The 13,557-nt window shown below is 37.5% G+C and overlaps 1 protein-coding gene across 1 annotated transcript in view; it reads left to right on the forward strand.

Moving 5' to 3' along the window:
* Positions 1 to 758: 758 nt before the first annotated feature.
* The window catches only part of CHRNB2 (cholinergic receptor nicotinic beta 2 subunit), a 199,878-nt gene continuing 187,079 nt past the window's right edge, over positions 759 to 13,557 (forward strand). The window contains exon 1 of the mRNA XM_053704462.1: positions 759 to 1,223. Within this exon, the coding sequence (XP_053560437.1) occupies positions 1,178 to 1,223 (46 nt within the window). The 5' untranslated portion in view covers positions 759 to 1,177. The remainder of the gene's footprint in view (positions 1,224 to 13,557) is intronic.

The raw sequence follows: 13,557 nt of genomic DNA on the forward strand, positions 1-13,557 counted from the left end.
GCTTGCGATCTGTCACCCACACACACAAAAATAAATCAGAGTAATGTACCAATCGGTATCAAATAAGAATATTAGCTTTATATTTACACTGTAAGTACTGCGAATTAAACTATTTTTATGTATATTTTACTTAAAGGGACACTAAACCCAAATTTTTTATTTCATGATTCAGATAGAGAATGCAATTTTAAACAACATTCCAATTTACTTCTATTATCTAATTTGCTTCATTCTTTAGATATTCTTTGTGGAAGACACAGCAATTCACATGGGTGAACCAATCACATGATGCATCTATGTGCAGCCATCAATCAGCAGCTACTGAGCCTATCTAGATATGCTTTTCAGCAAATGATATCATGAGAATGAAGCAAATTAGATAATAGAAGTAAAAGAGAAAGTTGCTTAAAATTGCATGCTCTTTCTAAATCATGAAAGAAAAAATTTGGGTTTCATGTCATTTTAACTATAATAATGAATATACAAATTCAGTGAGCTCCAGCAGGTCTGATTAGATCTGGCTTTTAGGGCTGTGTACTGCAGCGGTATCACCGAGGCGTGTCTCAGGGAACAGGCTGTACCAGTGGACCCATCCAGCTGAAGACTGATGTGGGGTCAAACCCTCCTCCTCATTGCTGCACGGCGCCTGTACGTTGGATTCTGCGCACTGTGGACGTGTAAGATACGGAGCCTAGGAATTAGATAGGCACCTTGGACAACAGCCCCATAGCATCACCAAGCATGACTCCGGAGGCCCAGGCACACTCTGAACGGACAACGCCGAGCATACTGTAAATTAGAAGCCTGTTGGTATAGAAAACACCTTATATCACAACGGAGCTTATATAGGCTCCCACCCACCACAAAGTATATCAGAGGAGCCCAATCCAACATAAAGTATTAATACAGGATCCCTAGCCATCATATCATAGGAATTCACCGATCGACAAGTATTATATAGGAATTTTATTCTGCACGTTATATATTACAGAGTCATTCAGTTAAGTTTCCTCATCAACCCAGGATTATATCTAGAACGGGATATATCAGAAAATCACCCCCACAACAGATACTTCCAAAATAGCAACCGTATTTCGGTGGGGTACCAGGCTGTATCTTCAGCACCTTGGACAGCAGCCCACCGTGAGAGGACATGAGGTTGTGAGCTCTCTGTACTATGGCTCCTCTTTTCATGCGGCTCTGTCTGCTCGGGCTCCTTAGAAGTAAGTAAAGTGGGTGCAGAAAACCTGTAAAGCTACTGTAATGATCACAGGGCCACATTCACCAACATATACAGTGAACATGGTTGGAGGTACTAGGAAATCTGCAGTGTGTGGCGTAGGTGAAAAGACAGCTTACATGGTTGTAGAAGGACCCTGTGTTGAAGGGACATTTTGAAACGATAGCATGTATGGACAATTTAGCAGTATATAATGTTTTAGTAAGATAGTATACACCTAGTATACAGTGTAGGTGTGTGGTTTTGTAGAAAGCCTGCAGTTTTATTACTTTGTACATTGCATCATATTGGATGGCAAGCAATTTACAGGTTATACAATGTATAGGTTGGATAAGGACCCTTTGGAAATATCTGCATAATATTTAGTTTTAGCATGAATCATTTTATAGTAATATAGTTATTTAATATGTTTAAAATATGTATAAATGCCAAGCTATATTGTGGTTTATTTGATCCACATAATTTTGCTAGTACTCAGAGAATGGTTATTTTATGGAAGCTTATTGTAATTTGATTTTTAAATACATCCCAATATATGTTTCATTTTTTTAATGTAGTTGTTCAATGATCTCTTTCTGTTTGTCTATCTATCTATCTATCCATTTCAGATGACATAGTATTTCAGTTTTCAGAGTTGAGATAAAATCCTATAGATACATCTATAGTGCTGTGTAAAGCAGCACAAAGGAGATGTGATAATTCTGTTGCAATAACTGCAGTATATGGTTTTGTATACATAGGGGGCATAATTTGAAGGGCTAATGTAGTATTCTATTGTAATGCCTGCTTTATGGATTACATATCCCAGTGGTCGGTTACAGGCAGCTCAAAATCAGCATACGACTCATGCAGGGTTTCTTGTACCACATCATACAGGTGATGGCTAAAAACAAAATGCATTCTCTCTAATAAATACTACACTGTTACTGTGTGCTCAATGTAAGGTTCAAGAGTACATTGCATCCCGTTTTAAAACTTGAGGGCTACAAATGGAGCCCTGCCTGGATACCATCATTGTAAATAAGCTTGAAGGACTGGTGTTGTATCTAAGATCAGTTGCATAGCCTGTATATTATTTACCATCCAATAAGCAACAACCTTTGGTCTTTACCAAGCAACATGTTGATTGAGATTGTCTTCAAGAGCAGAGGCCTCAAATCATTTTGCTCTGTCTGTTACGTGTTTTTTTGTTGTTGTTTTTCCTTTTTCCCTCTTATTTTGACCAATGTTGCATTCTATAGTTGAATCCTATGGGAATATCATCTTAGAATATGGTTTAAAAAGCTTGTTGTAGTGCAGCGTTCAAGGTTAATGTTGAGCCCTGCAGGAATAACTGTCCATTTTATACTTATATCTTTCTAGAGCAACTTGCAGGACTGATATTGAACCATAGGGGTGTCCGCACAATGTAGGGTTTGTGTAAATCTCGGTACTGCAGATTGCAGGGTTAGTGTAGAATCCTTCAGGATTGTGTGTTCAGTGTGTATTGTTTGTATATTCTAGCAATACAGCTTGCAGAGCTAATATATTCTATAAAAATATTGGTAATGCATAGTGTGTGTATGCCTTGGTTAAGCTTAAAGTCAAGTGTATGACTTTGAACCTGCACTCCTTGTTAAGTATCCAGCTGTTTTATTATACTTTGCAGTTAGGTTATATTGCTTTATACGAGTCTGTATCCGTCTGAGCGCACAATGTAGGTTTAGGAATGTGAGGTCATTCTTCATGCTGTACGTACTGACTGAACCATTTGCATGCAGTAACAATAAAACCACAAGTCTTCTAACTTAGCACAAACTGATTTAATGTATTTAAAAGGATCCCTGTGGTATTTAATTCTACATTAGTTAGAAAACTGTCTTATACCATATTACTTATGTACACACTCAGTTTAGAACTTCTCTAATTGCTATTTAACTAATATCAAGATATGTGAATAAGTGCTTAGCCATACCATTACAGAAATTATTCAGTTCTACTGATTAGCTAACCCTAGTGTAAGCAAAAATACACTATCAGCTACTCTAAAATGTCTGCCCATCTTTACTGAATGTGCCAACAGATGAAAACTGTCTTTAATAAATCAAACCCTTCTGCATTCAGAGGTCTAACCTGTGTCTTACCAATAATTTCCTATTGCAGTTTTACTGCCTCAACGGTATTGAAATTCCCAGTCACACTTGCTTTGCTCACATAGTTCTGTTATAAAATGTTGTCCTCTAGGGAATGACGGAATCGACAATCACTGTTTTTTGACCAGTGATGGATAACCATGTCATTTAATTACCATATCTGCTCTGTTTGACTTCAAAAGGGCCAACATGCTATATTAAATCTTGCATAGTCTCAGAGCAAACGTTTTTAACTCTATTGTGCATGTAGAAGAGAGTGAAACTACCAGAAGGAAAGTGAAGAGAGACTGAAGGAATTTTGTAGTGCAATATAGCAATTTTTAGGTAAGGTTGCAGGCAACACTACATCTGCTGTTCTCCCCTCCAGAGGGCTCTTTTGAGTTCTGACCTTTTTGTCTGTTCACTCACCAAAGCACAAATTTTTAGTTCTACTTTTCATGGGGCCACATAAACAGTGGCACACATTCTTAAAGGGACACTGAACCCAATTTTTTTCTTTTGCGATTCAGATAGAGCATGCAATTTTAAGCAACTTTCTAATTTACTCCTATTATCATTTTTTCTTCGTTCTATTGCTATCTGTATTTGAAAAAGAAAGCATCTAAGCTTTTTTTGTTCAGAACTCTGGACAGCACTTTTTTATTGGTGGATGAATTTATCCACCAATCAGCAAGAACAACGCAGGTTGTTCACCAAAAATGGGCCGGCATCTAAACTTACATTCTTGCATTTCAAATAAAGATACCAAGAGAATGAAGAAAATTTGATAATAGGAGTAAATTAGAAAGTTGCTTAAAATTTCATGCTCTATCTGAATCATTTTATTTCTCCCTGTGGCAACAAAAACTAGTGCAGAGAGCCTCTAGTTTCCAATCCCTGATCTGTAGCCAGGGCCGCCACTAGAAATTTTGGGGCCCCTGACTTAACATTGATCAGGCCCCCCCCCCCCTCCTTTGACATGTGCAATTTTTGACCAATTGACTAAAACGTATATGCACTTTATTCTGTGTCTATTTAAACTTGGAAATGTTGTAAAGGTAGTAACATACCTTGAAACACACACACACACACACTCACACATAATGATTCACATATAGACACTCTAGCAAACACGCAAAGAAACTCAAACACAGACAGCCAAGCAGACACTTAGCACTTGTTTACATTGACCTTACAAGTAATGAGGTAAACTACAGTTTTGTAAAAAAAGGAGATATAGAAAACAAAATATGGAGTTCTGATTATCTTTTTGTAAAGGAAGATGACAACTAAATGATGACAACAGCATGCAGTGGCTGAAAAGAAGGGCCCAGAACTGCCTAAACAATAATTTAAAGGTTAAATGGTAGATTGGTGACTTCCGGAAAGGTCTCATTAGTCTCAAAGTCTGTAGAAAGATGTGAATTATCAGTAGTAAGGTCATAATGTCCTAAAAAGGAACAGACAATGGACACACACACACACAAACTCAAACTTGCACATACACCCAAGGAAACACCAACAGAGACAGCCTCAGAAAACACAGAAAGACATACACACACACACACACAGAGACACCCACAGAAAACACAGAAAGACATACATACACAGCCTCACTGAGACATCCACAGAAAACACACAAAGACATACACACACCCTCACAGAGACACCCACAGAAAATACTTACCCTCAGAGAGACATCCACAGAAAACACAGACATACATACACACCCACCCTCACAGAGGCATCCAGAGAAAATACACAAAGACAAACACACGCCCACCCTCACAGAGACATCAATAGAAAAAGCTCAAAGACATATGCACACACCCTCACAGACATCCACAGAAAATGCACAAAGACATACACACCCACCCTCACAGAGATACCAACAGAAAAAAAATAGATACACACTCATAGAGACACAAACCAAAGCACAAAGACATAAACACAGACACCCACAGAAACACTCACAGGAGGAAACATTTATGCACCTTGCATCCCCTAAATCAACAGTGTGTGACATGCATGATAAAAAAAAATGCAGAAATTAAGAGATCACTTTTTAAAGAATCATATTTGTAAATGTGCAAACAAAAATAATTCTGTGAATTCAAAATTGTACATTAATGATCTGGGTATATGGCTAGATGAAGAAAAGTACTTTTAAAAGGTTGACATATGTTTGTTTGATATTTTCCCCAACCAAGAGCACCACTTAAAATATAGTGTACAAATGTTCCCATCTGTCAGCTGTACTTGTGGATTTTGAAAATCCTGTACTCTATATGGTCTTGGTGGAACCATAAGCTGTGGTACTCATACCATTAGATCTGGTTAAATGCAGGATTTAAGCTTGTTGGTATGCATTTCAAAATGAAGTCAGCTGTAGAGTAAACTGAACAGTTTTAAGTTAACCTATCTCATTTCCAACACTGAGCAATCTTAGTCTGAGAGTATAACATGTTATGCAGATGTAAAAATCTTAGAAAAAATGCCTCCTTGTATCTGGAAAGTCCTTGCATAAAGGGGCAGTAAACTGGAATGTAATATATATCATTTGTGTATTGAGGAGGAAACATTTATGCATGGTTTTAAACATAGAATTTCTACAGCATTGTCAAATAATCATAAATACACTTCTGCTAAAAAAATGTGTTTTTATGGACCCCTGGCCCCATCATACAACTACTACCACACTGAAGTTACAATCCTAAATTGCACAAAGAAATAAAAAACATTTGCTAAGTAATTCCTACCTCCTCTGCAAATGAAAGTGATCAGCCGTCTGACTCAGGCACACACTCTACAAAGTGCCAAGTCTGTCTCACACTGTGGATAGTGGTTTAGTGCACACTCAGAAATCCTCTCAAATGCTAATACTTTACTCCTTGTAATAACATTTCCCATGCTCAATTAGCACTCTGCTGTAGTACCCACTGGTGGCTGCCCAATTTTTAGTTCTTGCCTCATGGGGCCCCCCTAGCCCATTGGGCCCCTGACAGGAGTCACCCCTGTCACCCCCTGATGGCGGCCCTGTCTGTAGCTAATTAAACAAATGCTAGAAGTGCTCTCTATAATCAGATAATTTTCACCTGCTTCCAACATTTTCTTTCCTTATTACTTCTACTTTACTTATAGCTTATTTACCATGTGACCCCTCCAGTTATATTGTAACCGCTAGATTATACCATGGTTAAAGGCGTAGAAAGGTCAAAATTGAAATGTGTACGGGCATATTTCCATTTTAAATAGATACATTTTTGCAATATACTTCCAGTAAACGTTATTCAGTTACATACACACATATGTTGTGAGGGTCAGAGCGCCAGTATTTAAACACTACAGCTTCTCAGAGAGTTTATAGTGGCTTATATGGCACAAATGACATCTTCATAGACACAATATACATCACCGCCAGCTCTCTGAACTTGAATACTAGTGCACAAGCCCTCATAGCATATGTGCGTATGCCACTGAAAACCAGTAATACATTTAACTAGGTGTATTTAAATTTTAAATAAAAACATTACTGCAATATCCTTCCATTAGCAATATTCTTCTATTTAAAATAGAAATGCACCCAATTCTTAAAATTTACTTCCATCATCAAATTTTGCACAGTCTTTTTATATGCACAGTTTTTGAGGCACCAGCTCCTATTGAGCATGTGCACAAACTCACAGGATATGCGTATACTAGAGTGTAATTGGCTAATGTCTATCAGATGGGACTGGCAAATGGGAGAAAAAGTAAATTTGGCAGATTTTTTTGTGAAATTCAGAGTAAATGTTATTGCATTGTCTTTTTATTATGCACTTGTTAGTTATGCAATTCTACTGTATTTAGTGGTCCATTGATCTTTTAAAAAATATTTCCACCATAAGCCTTACTGATACTACCTTAAGAAGATAGAGTAACATCTTGCACATATATTCCTAATAAGATAAAATCAATCATTTACAATGGGTTAGATTACAAGTGGAGCGCTAATTTATTGTGCACCCATAAATACCCAAATTTGCCCGTTTACGGCGCAGGATAAATAACCGGCCATTACAAGTGGCTGGTTATTGCTACCGTGAGCTCAAAAAATTAAGCAGAGGTCAGACCTTTGGTTAAATTTTAAATGTCCCCCAATTGTTCCCCAAAACAAATGTGTAGTGCCTTTTTTAAAATAAAAAATTGTAGCATCCTTTTTAAAAATAAATAACTGCACTAGGCAGTTTTTGAGGGCTAAAGTTGGTGGCTGTGGGGTGGTCTATGGGAAATGCGTGTTCCCTGTAAATATATATGTATATGCTTATATATATATTTGTTCTCATGCCGTGTCTTGCAGCTTATGGAAACACACTCTCGTCCACCTAACTTGTAATACCAGCGCACATTTGCGTGTGCTGGTCTTATTAAGTTGAGCGCAAATATTGCAAATATGGTAATAAATGTGCACAGTTATTTTTAAAGTTTTAAGGTTTATTGATGGTCTTCAATGTTATTGTAGAGACATAGATCTTGATAGGAAATAGGAATCAACATTATCTGCTTCATTGTGTCTGCTCATGTCTGCTTCTGAAGTGTAACTGTTATTTTAGGATTTAGCATATTCCATACATTCGTGTATAACCTTATAGTGTGCCAGGTAACAAGTTTTGCACTATTTATTACCTTCACTCGCGTGCAAACACCACCAGAAGTACATTTTTATTGCGTGCATGTTAGTGCGCGTATTACAAGTTGAAAATAAAATGTTTGCGCGCGAGTAAAAGCCAAGGCACGCTAACCTGAAGACTTCTGATATAGGGGCCACGTTAACGTCTTCAGCCCATAGACTGCAATGGAGTGTGCAAACTGGAGAAAAACATAACAACTCTTGCGAGCTAACCTAACACTGCTTTGGTCATACATAGCTAGCCGAAAAGGTAGTTATGAATATTTTAGATTCTAATTTTCTTCACAACAGTTCTGAGGAAGGGGAAGGTTGTTTCCCGAAACTTCACTAATAAATACACAGAAATACACAGATGAAGAGTGATTGCTGGGTCCATTGTGTTTTTTTTATATATATATATATATATATATATATATATATATATATATATATATATACAGATACAGTTCATAAGGGAATATATATTTAAAATAAATATAACATTTCCCTTATGTGAAGAACATTAGAATGTAAAATATTTACAGTACATACACAGTAAAACACATTAAATATTAAACTTGAAAAAATATATTTTTCATGTATTTGAGTGTAAAGGACTCCCATATAAATATACTTATGTATATACATACATATATACACATAGGGACATAAATACACATGTATACACATATTTATATATATATAGATTTATATGTGAGTGTAACACTTTATTTTAATGTATTTATGTTGTGTTTGGTGCAACTTTTTATTTAGCCCTAACCATTTACAGGGACCCAGGGAAGAAGAGACCAAGGGCTCCATGTACTAAGCAGTCAGCGAGCTACCCGCAACAAATCTCGCGTCAAAATTCGCAAACTGATATGTACAATGCCGTCAATTATGTTAAAACTCGCATCTTTAAAATTGCGAGCGTACTTATCCGCCAAACCTCGCTACCGCTCCATTTTTCACTGTAATTAGACACATTTGACCACCAACTCGCCAAAAACGAATGTACTAAAAAATCTATTTGTCCGCTCGCTACAATTTCCGCTCCCACCTCGTTATTTTTGCCTCGCCACCTTTTAGGTGGCGGGCAAGGTACAAAACAATAGGAAAGTCAATCTAGACGCCAGTCTAGACATATATAAAAGGCAGTAATATCAGCATTGTACTTACAGCATAACTGGCGTCTAATTTGTCTCTCATTTCCATGTACATAAATTGCGCCCAATTTGTCGACTGTAATTAAAGAGTAATCTATTTAAATTTGTATTGTATAGTTGTCAATCTTTATAATTATTTTTATATTAATATTTATATATTATCAGATCCAGATGAAGCCATATCCAAATTGTAAATAAATATTACAAAAATAACGCTCTGTTATCACTCTTCAAAAAATTTTGAACAATAATAAAGTTGTTTAGATAAGTTGAACTTTTATAGGAGCAAAATTCTATTCCCGCGACTACTATGATGTTCGTGACACCTTGCATGTCACGTGTTAATAATTGGCCAGACAATTCAACTGAAAGTTAAGTACATCAGCTTAGTCGCGGCGAGCGAGGCGTCAAATTTATCAACAATCCGCAACTGCTCGCGGCGGGCTAGACTTGTCTATTTATTGGGGGAATATTAGTACATAGCGACAGCGGACACCATTTCGCCCGCAGCGAGTAACGGCGAGTTTATCCGCGTCTACAATGACGGATGAATTGACTGCTTAGTACATGGAGCCCCTTGATGTGGTCCTGGGCCTATCACTATTTGGCCAAATGCTGTAACTAACACTTCCATTTTGCTTTTAATCTAGCTCCAATCCTGTTAACATGACAAGCGGTTGCGTTTACTTCCAATTTGTAATTTGCACACAAGTTAGCACCGGCGTGATATTTCAATAACGTTAGCGTGCCACTTGTAAACTAGCCCAGTTTTCGTCCTTACTACCTCAGTTGGACATCTATTCCACCCTTTTGATAAATTAATGTTTTTACAAATTGTACCACACCTTCTACCCTCCAACGTAAAATGGTCCCCTTCTAACATTGCTTCATGCTCATGTAATATACACTATTAAACAACTTCAGTTATCTAATTTGCTTAATACTCTTGACATTTCTTGTTGAAAAGCATAACTAGGTAGGCTCAGTAGCAGCAAGCCTTTACTAGGAGCTTGCTGCTGATTGGTGGCTGCATATATATGCCTCTTACCATTGGCTCACCTGATGTATTCAGCTAGCCCCTTCAAAAAAGGATACCAGGAGAATTACGTAAATGTGATAATACAAGTAAATTATAAAGTTGTTTAAACTTGTATGGGCTTTCTGAAGCATGAACACAAATATATGTTCTTTTTTTTTTTTCAAATCACTTTATTAAGAATCCAACAAACAGAAATTATGCCATTTTACAAGCAGAAATAAAAAGAAAGGCAAAAAATTACTATACCATATACAGTTTCCAGATACATTCTCAGAAATAAATATTTGAAATACCTTTGCACATGGTTTGTAGCCTATATAAATATACAAAGAAAAAAACAATTTCCAACTCAAATTGTCATGAATAATGGATTCTATTTTTCCACCTATTCACCTATTTAACAAACCTAAAAAAAAGAAAAGTCTCCTTATCTGTACACAGTGCTCTTCAAAGGGGGCACTAAAAACCTACTAAAGAATGCTAAACCGACTGATTCTGAGAGGGAAAAAAAAAAAGGGGGGGGGGAATATACCGACTGCGGCAGGCCGTTGCCTCCCTCCTTGAACTTTTATAACCAACGGTGAGGCAGTACCTCCTCCACAATCAGCATGCTTAAAAAGAGCGTACTCCTTAAATGGGGCAATGAACTGAGTCTGAGTTTCGGAAGGCCATGACAATATTATATTCTTCCACTTTTTCCAACGCTCACACTAAGCCTTGTCTTTCTATTGTCATTTGTATTTTCATATTACTTATAAATTCTACTAGCCTAGGGGGATCAGGGGATCTCCACTTCTGAAATATTAGGTTACGTGCGGCCAAAATGGCCATGTTTATAAGAAGTCTATCACCTATTTGTCTGGGGTCTTTTTTCAGAAAAAATACATTACATGGAAGAATTTCAACTGTCTCCTGTAAAAATCTGTTTAACCAGTATTGTACTTTGCCCCAAAATTGTCTGATTTTCGGGCCCTCCCAAAGGCAATGTTTCAAGTCTGCCATCACTTGATTACATTTTGAACAATTCTCGTTTTGCCCTCCCTGCCCCCATTTCCCTATTCTATAAGGTGTAAGATAGTAGTTATTCATCAGTTTGAACTGGGATTCTCTCCAGCTCACTAGTAGTGTTGCTTCCCTGGCCCTCTCGAAACTCTTTGCAATTTCCTCCCTTTGTATTGTCCCAAACTATCTTAAAAGTGTCTCTTTCATCTTATTCAAATGGTTTTCCCCAGACACTGCCTGTATATCCTGATACCAATAAGATAATGCATGTTTCCCCGCCTTATATAGTTTTAATCCTGACTCGATTCCTGGGTCCCAAACCATTCTATGCTTCTGTAACAATTCTGAAAGAAAACTTTTAACTTGCAAATATGCAAAAAAATTATTTGCCGGCAGATGGAAGTTCCTTGCTACTTCCTCATATGTTTGTATTATCCCCCTATCCAGTTGCATTATCTGTGAAAAATACGTTATCCCTTTTTGTCTACAGGTTCTAAATACAGCGTTATTTGACCCTGATATAAAATCTGGGGTTCCTATAATAGGTAAATATTTTGATAATTGAAAATCTTGGCCTCTAAGGGCACAATATTTTTGCCATGCCTGAACAACATTAGCAAACGTAAGTAAATTACCAAATATATGTTCTTTTAATATACATTTATATTTTCCCTTCTTTTCTCAGAGGTATACATATTAAGAATCATGAAGTATTTCACTGGGAGTTTTAAGTCATCTACCATTTTAGTAGTCCTATGAATATTTTTTGCTTTATTTGTATCAGACCTCTCTGCAGCCTTTGACACTGTTGACTATCCATTGCTGCTTCAGACCCTTCATTCCTTGGGTATTTGTGACACAGCTCTACTGTGGCTTTCTTCCTACCTTTCTAACCTTACCTTCAGTGTATCCTTCTCTGGCTCCTCCTCCTCCCCCTCTCTATTGAGGTACCTCAAGGCTCAGTGCTATGTCCCCTTCTTTTCTCAGTCTACACATCATCGCTAGGATCATGAATCTAGTCCTGTGGGTTTCAGCATAATCTTCATGCCGATGACACCCAAATCTCATCCTGGATGACTTCTTACTACTTAAAGCTGAACCTCTATAAATGAACTCCTTTTATTTCTTCCAATCTCCCCATTCCCCAAATCTCACTTACTGTGGACAATTGCTGCCTTGGGGTCACACTTCTTTCTTTTGCTGCCCACATTTAGTCCTTAGCTAACTCCTGCTGCTTCCACCTAAAAAAAATCTCTAAAATGTCTCACTTCCTCACTCAAGACACAAGATTCTTATCCACTCTGCCAGGCTCATTTACTTAACATCACTCCACATTTGCTGCACCTCTTTGCCAACACCTCCACTGGCTTCCATTACCCTCAAGAATAAAATTCAAATTTTTGACCCTAACATACAATGCCCTCACCAACACTACACCCTCCTATATCTCTGCCCTTGTCTGTAAATACTCCCCAACCGTCCTGCTCCTATACCTCTGCACAAAACCTACTTCTCTCCTCATCTCTCATTATTTTCTCACACTCTCGTCTGCAAGCCTTGTCTAGAACTACACCATCATATGGAACTCCTTGCCTCGCACAGTCAGACTTTCCTCTAGTCTCAAAAACTTTGTGTTCCTTAAAAACATACAACTTAATTTAAGATGTCTCTACTACTTATAGGCTAGATTACGAGGGGTCCCAACGCTGCTTTTTAACCCCGCTGGTATTACGAGTCAGGCAGGAAAGGGTCTACCGCTCACTTTTTTCCGCGATTTTAGCTTACAGCAAATCCCCTTACATCAATTGCGTATCCTATCTTTTTAATGGGATTTGCCTAACGCCGGTATTACGATCGCCTAAAAAAGTGAGCGATAGACCCTCTCCTAGCAAGACTCCTACCGTATTTAAAAGTCAGTAGTTAAGAGTTTTATGGGCTAACGCCGGAACATAAAGCTCTTAACTAAAGTGCTAAAAGTACACTAACACCCATAAACTACCTATTAACCCCTAAACCGAGCCCCCCCCCAACATCGGAAATACTTAAATAAAATGTTTAACCCCTAATCTGCCGACCGGACATCGCCGCCACTTTAATAAATGTATTAACCCCTAAACCGCCGCACTCCTGCCTCACAAACACTAGTTAATGTTTATTAACCCCTAATCTGCCATCCCTAACATCGCCGACAGCTACCTACATTTATTAACCCCTAATCTTCCGACCCCAATGTCGCCGCTACTATATTAAATTTATTAACCCCTAAACCTAAGTCTAACCCCCCTAACTTAAATATAATTTAAATTAAACTAAATAAATTTACCATAATTAAATAAATTATTCCTATTTAA

This window comes from Bombina bombina, chromosome 1, assembly GCF_027579735.1.
Source record: "Bombina bombina isolate aBomBom1 chromosome 1, aBomBom1.pri, whole genome shotgun sequence".
NCBI classification, from domain to species: Eukaryota; Metazoa; Chordata; class Amphibia; order Anura; family Bombinatoridae; genus Bombina; species Bombina bombina.